Source organism: Tarenaya hassleriana, unplaced genomic scaffold (assembly GCF_000463585.1).
Source record: "Tarenaya hassleriana unplaced genomic scaffold, ASM46358v1 Cleome2, whole genome shotgun sequence".
NCBI lineage: Eukaryota > Viridiplantae > Streptophyta > Magnoliopsida > Brassicales > Cleomaceae > Tarenaya > Tarenaya hassleriana.
The window spans coordinates 1,056,098-1,063,402 of NW_010965372.1; the positions used below are offsets into that span (position 1 = coordinate 1,056,098).

Sequence of the window (7,305 nt, forward strand, 5' to 3'; positions counted from 1 at the left end):
AATTAAAAACTATTATTAGTCGACCTAAGGATGCGAATACGTACAATACCTATGAACAAGAATAATTCGCATGAAAAAACATATGCCTACATTTCCCGAGCGATACACAACGTATATATACATGCATACATATATATATATAACATACATATATTTTCATCAAAAAAACATACATACATATATACACACAAAGCACAAACCAAACAAAAAGTATGTTGTTAGACACGTCAGTCAAAATAAAGATGAGAAATCAAATTGTTTTACATGATTTGAGTTAGTCTATCCTGAAGGTCTGTTATGTCAATCCTCGCGGGATCATCAACCTGCAAAAACAAATTCTTTTGAATGAACTCGGAAGCATTATCACTATAGACGACAAATAAAAAAATATTTCACATACATGCAACCCCTAAGTTTTATGACTACAATGAATCCCATGGGCCAACCATTATCAAAAAAAAAAATAAAAAATTACAATGAATCATAACTTTTTTGTACAAATATCAAATGTTTTCTTACTCATATGAACATCATATAGTTATAAATTTAGCTACCAAAATGCTCGATTTCATCAAGGTTTTATCTTTGTGCTATAAAGATTATGGTTCCGGCTCTTTTGTGGTTAAAAGTGGAGGTTACTATCTTTAGCATGTGAATAATTTACTCTAATCTTTTAGTAGGCATTTATATATATAGTCTCATCTTGGTGATATTCAATAACATATCCAGAAATAGATAACAGTCAGTTTATTGGTATATGATCTATCTATAACATGCTTTGTGATATTCTTGATGATTATTTTTTTCTACCGAAAATCAAACACACGTACCTCGATTTGTATGGTGTGAATCCATCGATCGTCTACTTTAGATGACATGCAACTATGAACACAAAGGCCTTGTTCATGAACCACTTGGAGAAAGTCCGACAACCTCGGTTGGACACAGCGGCTACTGATCGAAATCTCGACACCGGACAAAGAACGATGAACCTCCACCACGTCACTGTCTCTTGAGCCCTCGCTCTTGTTATTAGCTTCTTCACTCTCGAAGCCTCCAGACAATAGAGTGAGTTCGTCTCTCTTGGAACTCAGTTCACTGATGTTTCTCTGCAGATGCTTTATGTAATTGACCGCCTCGTTCACTTGATCTGATGTTGAACGTTTTCCCTTAAGGAAAAAAGAAAAGAAAAAAGGATACACATCAAGAATGGAACACGAGCTAAGGTCATGTCCAAATACACAAAAAATCCTTTTAAGATTACAGTGTTACAGATCTAGAAAATTTTGAGGCGTTCAATGGGGAAGAACATGACAAATTAACTCAAAGGGAAAGTCAAAAGTAAAACACTTTAACCCACGTTTTATTACTGTCTTCTTCTTACACAGGAGACAAAATCAATTGTCGAAGACTTTGATGTTCAGAGACGAAAACCAAAGGCCAAGTCTTTTCATGTTTGGAGACGAACTCAGAGATATTATGGAGGAAACCCAGTTGAGAAAAAGCAAGCATTTCCACAAAAAGGATCGAAATCGAATTAGGGTTTTGCTACATCCGCGAGCTACTCATAACGTGAAAGAGAGAGAGAGAGAGAGATGGAAATAGGAGAAATTAGGGTTTTATGGAGGACCTTGATGAAGTGGAGAGGAAGAAGAGAGCGAAGAGTGGCGTAAAGAGAAGCCATTTCTTGTCTCCTTTGTCTTTCGAGCTCTCTGTGAATCATCTTCTCTCTGTTATCTTCACTTCCGCCAGGTCTAAGCTTCTTACAACTTCTTGTGATCTTCTGTGGATCAGAATCGCTCATGTCTCTGCAAAAGAATCTTCTGGTCTCTGCAACTTCTTTAGGCCAAACACGACGACGACGACGACGCAGACGAGACGACAAGATCTGATGTTGTGGGATTTTGTGCTCGTTGTTGGGGATTTGATCTGGGGTTGGGAAGAAGAACAGCTCATGGCTTTGTTGTAAAGGGATAATTATTAGAAGCTGGTCCAAAAATTAAAACAAAAGAAAATAAGATTTATTTTTTCTCTCAATGGAAGAAGATTTTGTACGTATTTTTTATTTAAAAGGAGTAGATACGTTTGTTAGAAGTATCAGAAAAAAAAAAAAACAAAGATACGTTTGTTAGTCTTCTTGATCTTGTATTCATTAATGGGATGTGCCTTCGAGATTCCATTATTAAATATTGTTTATATTAATTAGTTAATTAAAGCAATTAGGGATTGCATAAGCCGTGGTTAAGAGAACCTGCCGACCATATTTCCAGGAAAAAGTTAAATCAAAATATCGCAAGCCAAAATTGTATTAACATATTTCAATACTTTTTGCTAAAATTTTCAAATAAAAATGAATATTGTTATCTAAAAAATAATATTTCCTCTTAAAGAAATAAAATTCCATAAAAATACATAAAATATATTTTCATATAAACATACCAATTATTTTAAAATTTTCATACAAATATATACATTTTAAAAATATTATGAAATGGTTAAAACTTATCTAGTTCTCCTTCGTAAGTAAAGCAATAGTAGAAGTCAATTGATAATTCTTTGTGCATATTATTTCGTTGGATCTTCTTAGTTACAAATTTCAAACTAGTTAGAGTTGTTTATGCCTTGCGTTGGTATTGATTTTCAATTAATTGATATGCTATTTTAATTAAATTAGGTGTATTTCTACGTTACAACACCAAGGTTTTTCTTTAAATTGTAACAGATTATAAGAAACATATCTTATATCTAGAATAATCGTTATATGTGTATGTTTTACAATCTTATTATAAGAAATTTGTATATAATTATTATAAATAATTATGATGAATTTTTTTGCCAATAATATTTTAATTTTCATTTTGGATTTTTTATATTGTATCAAGAGATTTTGTAAGATTACGATAATATTTAGATTTATTTATTTTTATCTTTTAGATATTTATATTATTTAAATAAGATATTGTAAGATTGGATTTCATGTCTTTTGACACATCACACTGTTTCAATATTCTTATGGAATATTAATTTTACTACTAACCATATATTAAATAGTAAAATTTGAAAACAACAAACATTTGGGAATATACTAACAAAAAAAAATTTGGGAATACATATACATAAACACAACTAATTGGCCTTTGAGTTAATGATTGAACATTTAAAAAAAATGATTTCCGGCACTGCCGACATATATTTTATTCGGATTAAAATGGTGGTACATAATGCAAATTAGGGTCCAACTTTAAAATCTTTGACCAACAACGACATAATCTCCTTTGTATATAATTTAATATTTAATTTACTTCGACACATATCTATATACATTCCCACACATCGTTTTGTCTTTAGATTAATTAATTCAGACCACGTTATAAATTATATGCAATGTTAATTAGAGGTTAATTTGATCACAATTAATCATTCTCTTTATCGATTAGAATGAGATCTATTATTGCGATAACCCATCATGAATTCAACTAATTGATATGTTAATTTTAATTATTTTAATGCGTCCATATGAATTAAATTTATTGTATCCCATTAATTTGGCTGTTTTTTCTATATTGTGGATATGTAATGTAAATAATTTCAGTAGAAACAAAAAAGATGTATGTACATAAATTTTTAAATAAAGAAAATAGTATGAAATATTATAACTATTTTATTTGATTTTTTTTAGACTACAATTGAGAAAATATCAATCTTTTCTTAAATAATATTGATTTTAATAAGTACTTCATTTTTCAGAAAACTAATTCACTGTGTAGCGGTTTTTCTGTTGTGATGTAATAATATAACATCAAACATATGAAAACTGTGTTGCGAATGATTGAACCTCTGTTTATGAAATTTAAATCATTGACCAACCACGGCATAATCTCCTTTGCATAGAAATTTAATATTTAATTTACTTCAAGCCTTATATATTCACACGTTATATTTTAAGTTCGAAGGATTAAATCACAATATAAATTACTTGCAATGTTATTAGAGATTAATTAGGCCGCAATTCATCAATCTTTCCATAGATTCTATCATTTGTAGCAAACTTTGGACTATATATAAAGAGAACTCGTAAAATTGGCTTTTATATTACATGCCCATTAGAATTTGCGATTCCAATCCCCAAAGGTCCATTTACCTTATGGGCCGGGCTGCAACTTCCACAGGTTCTAATCGAGTTTGTATTGGGCTTTTATTGGGCTTCCAAATAAAAAAAGTTGGCCCACTGATTTAAGTAAGCACAAAGTAAGGTACAAATGATCATCAAACAGTGTTTTGAGAAGAAGCAAGTGGCAATCCATGTAGTAGGGTGTCAAAGATCTGAAATTTGATCCGAATCCATCCGAAAAATGATGGGATTTGAACTTAAATTTGTACGTCCCAGAAAAAAATCGAGTTTTTTTTACCAGACTCAAATCGGGTTTCAGATTTAAAATATTAATTTAAATGAAGAAAAAACCCTTTTGAACCCGAATCTTAAAGTACCAGACTTCGGCTCGGTTTTATAGACCCAAAAAAATTCAGGCCGACTCGAGTCCAAACATGATACTCTCAGGCTGAGTGCGGACTCGGTCCGGATCGATACGTTTGACACCCAGTATAGTGCAGGCTACAAAAGCTAGAAAACCAAGATGAACCAAAGTCCAAACCAACCAAAACCCAAAAGGTATGATCTTTATAACTCTAAAATGTTAGAACACATAAGAACCAATTGATATGATATCTCTATCTACAATGACCAGAAGAGAACTACACGCTGGCTAAAGATCCTAGGAAGAAAAAACCCTCAGTGGCGCTTCCTCCCAGTCTTGAAGGGGAACTGCGAAGGCGGTGAGGGAGAAAACTCGGACGGCAACTCAGGTGGACTAATCTCTCCGGTCAGCATTCCCACGACGTTTTTCATCGAGGGTCGTGAAATGGGCGACTTCTGCAGGCACTGCAGAGCCACTTTGATGCATAACAGTGCTTGTTCTTGATCCAAAGACTGTAACTTTTGATCGACCAGTTCGAGAAGTCTCCCCCTTCTCGCTAGCTTACGTGCCCACGACATTAGATTTGCGCGTTGGATCTCAGACGCGGTTCCCGTCACCTCAAGTGGGCGTCGTCCAGAAATCAGCACCAACAGCAATACACCGTAGCTATAGACGTCGCATTTTTCAGACACATCGCCTATGTTACCGTATTCTGGTGCCACATAACACATGGTTCCTCTCATGCTCGGTGTGCTGCTTACTCCGACACTCCTAGTTATCTCACCACTCACCGAGTCGTGACTGTTCCTTCGAGCTCTCCATAGTTCACCACTTAACCCATCTAGCCACCAATCTATGCTGCTTCCTATGCTGTTAGTGCTACCGCCTCTTGTTTTCTTCCTGTTCTTCTTTCTCTCGGAGTGCATATCTTCCTCTTTGTGCCACCATTGATCCACATTGCTACCCAGATCATCACTGTGGAATTCTGATTCAAGAGTTTTCTTCTTCTTTTCCTTCTTTTTCTTGGCGAGTTCTTTGCCGTACTCTTCCTTCCACCACTCCCTCATCATCCTACGCTTCTTCATCTTCTTCTTTTCCTTCTCTTCGTCCAGTGAAATCCACCATTCTAGTCTCTTGCTGCTCTTTTTCTTCTCCAGTCTCTTGCTTGACGAAGGAGCTGTCGTCTCCCTGATCCATTCGCTGCTCGGTCTCTCCTTCTTCACCTCGGATCCAATCCATTCCATTACATAATCCTTCACTTTCCCTCGATCCGCAACACCCTCTTGCTTCCACCACCAATCTTTGCTCGATCCGTTCTTGATCTCTTTCCCATTCCTTTTCAACACGTTACCAGCATCCTTATCGCTCTCAACACCGTCCAAGACGCTGACTTTATCCGCCATTTCTGGCGAAACGGAGGCGGCTGTAGCTGTCGTCTCCGGCGATTCGGCCGGTGCCTCTATTGTCTCCGGAGAAGCAGTCACAGACCCAGGAACCTTAGGGACACTCTCCGGCGACTGATCCACGCAGCCGAAGTTGAATTCCTCATACCCAGTTGTATTAGTTATCACACTCTCGACTTCCTCGCTGACTTTACCCGCCATTTCTGGCGAAACGGAGGCGGCTGTAGCTGTCGTCTCCGGCGATTCGGCCGGTGCCTCTATTGTCTCCGGAGAAGCAGTCACAGACCCAGGAACCTTAGGGACACTCTCCGGCGACTGATCCACGCAGCCGAAGTTGAATTCCTCATACCCAGTTGTATTAGTTATCACACTCTCGACTTCCTCCACTACAGATCCGTAGTCCTCCGCTCCCCCGCCGCCGACATTACCATCGACCTTGAACCCATCATTCTCCGGCGCCACAGTGACCTCCACTTGGTCTGATTTCAGCCTCGCGAGACCAAAATCGGCGATTTTAGCGGCGAAGAATTGATCCAATAGTACGTTGCTGGGCTTTATATCTCCATGAATCACGAGCGGATCCAAGCTGTGAAGGTACTCGATCCCTCTGGCGATGTCAACCGCGACCAAAAACCTTCGATTCCACTCCATAAGCTCCGGACATCTCCGGTGAAGTAGAGCGTCCTGGAGATTCCCATTCTCCATGAGCTCGTACACGAGAAGCATACGGCGTCGCTTCCGGTCGTGTGAAAACCCTAGAACCGAGATGACGCGAGGTGAGTCAAGCTTCGCGGCGAAGAACAACTCGTTCTGGAACTCGCGCTCCCCCTGCAGAGACCCAGAATCCATTACCTTGACGGCGACCTCCCGAGCGGCCGAGGAAGACACCGGAGCAACGGATCCGCGGAAGACGGAGCCGAACCCGCCTTGGCCCAGACGGTTCTCCGGCGAGAAGGAGGCGGTGGCGCGGCGGAGAGCCGAGTAGGAGAACTCACGCGGCGGCGGAGGCGAAGAGGTCTTCGAGGGATTTTCCTCCGGCGGTCGCTTGCGGCTGATCTTGCAGAAGCATACGGCAAGGGTGAGGAAAAGAGAGATTCCAGCGCCGGCTCCGGCGACCGCGAGCGGCGGAGATACTCGCGAGGTGGGTTCTTCGTGAGTCACCGGAGAGACACGTGTAAACAACGGCGAAGGTGCTGAGTACAATAAGATCGGAGGAGGCGGCGGCGGCATCGTCGCCGGAATGGGTCGCGATGGCATAGCGGATTGGTCAGAGGAAGCGAACCATACAATGCGAAAAACTTGTCCTTTCTCCGGCGATATTTGCAATTTTATTAAAATTAAAATAATTCTATTATTAAATGAGAGGGAAAAGAGGCGAGCTGTTATGAAATGGAATTTTTGTGGACAGAGATTTTAATCACACTCTT

The 7,305-nt window shown here is 38.8% G+C and overlaps 2 protein-coding genes across 5 annotated transcripts; both read right to left on the reverse strand.

Annotated features, from left to right (window-relative positions):
• LOC104811500 (transcription factor bHLH36) lies at window positions 1-2,055 on the reverse strand. Its single transcript, XM_010538207.1, has 3 exons — window positions 1,631-2,055; window positions 831-1,169; window positions 1-323 (listed from the first exon to the last, which is right to left on the reverse strand). The coding sequence occupies exons 1-3, from the start codon at window positions 1,802-1,804 to the stop codon at window positions 261-263; spliced, it is 576 nt and encodes a 191-aa protein (XP_010536509.1). The 5' UTR covers window positions 1,805-2,055; the 3' UTR covers window positions 1-260.
• Window positions 2,056-4,649: 2,594 nt separating this feature from the next.
• On the reverse strand, window positions 4,650-7,253 carry LOC104811501 (receptor-like serine/threonine-protein kinase At4g25390). Of its 4 annotated transcripts, none has more exons than XM_010538211.2 (2): window positions 6,161-7,253; window positions 4,650-5,992 (listed from the first exon to the last, which is right to left on the reverse strand). In XM_010538211.2, exons 1-2 carry the CDS (start codon window positions 7,133-7,135, stop codon window positions 4,790-4,792), a joined length of 2,178 nt encoding a protein of 725 aa, XP_010536513.1. In that variant the 5' UTR covers window positions 7,136-7,253; the 3' UTR covers window positions 4,650-4,789. The 4 variants fall into 4 exon arrangements, with proteins under 4 accessions (XP_010536513.1, XP_010536512.1, XP_010536511.1 ...); XM_010538210.2 differs by having other exon boundaries at window positions 4,650-6,058; window positions 6,260-7,251; XM_010538209.2 differs by having other exon boundaries at window positions 4,650-6,026; window positions 6,228-7,251.
• Between the last annotated feature and the right edge of the window lie 52 nt (window positions 7,254-7,305).

Coding starts and splice junctions, on each gene's coding strand:
- LOC104811500 (XM_010538207.1), bottom strand. CDS start 1,804: ATGAGCGATTCTGATCCACAGAAGATCACAAGAAGTTGTAAGAAGCTT. Junction 1,170..1,630: donor TTCCTCTCCACTTCATCAAG/GTCCTCCATAAA, acceptor TTTTTCCTTAAG/GGAAAACGTTCAACATCAGA. Junction 324..830: donor TTCACACCATACAAATCGAG/GTACGTGTGTTT, acceptor TTGTTTTTGCAG/GTTGATGATCCCGCGAGGAT.
- LOC104811501 (XM_010538211.2), bottom strand. CDS start 7,135: ATGCCATCGCGACCCATTCCGGCGACGATGCCGCCGCCGCCTCCTCCG. Junction 5,993..6,160: donor TCCCTAAGGTTCCTGGGTCT/GTGACTGCTTCT, acceptor TGCGTGGATCAG/TCGCCGGAGAGTGTCCCTAA.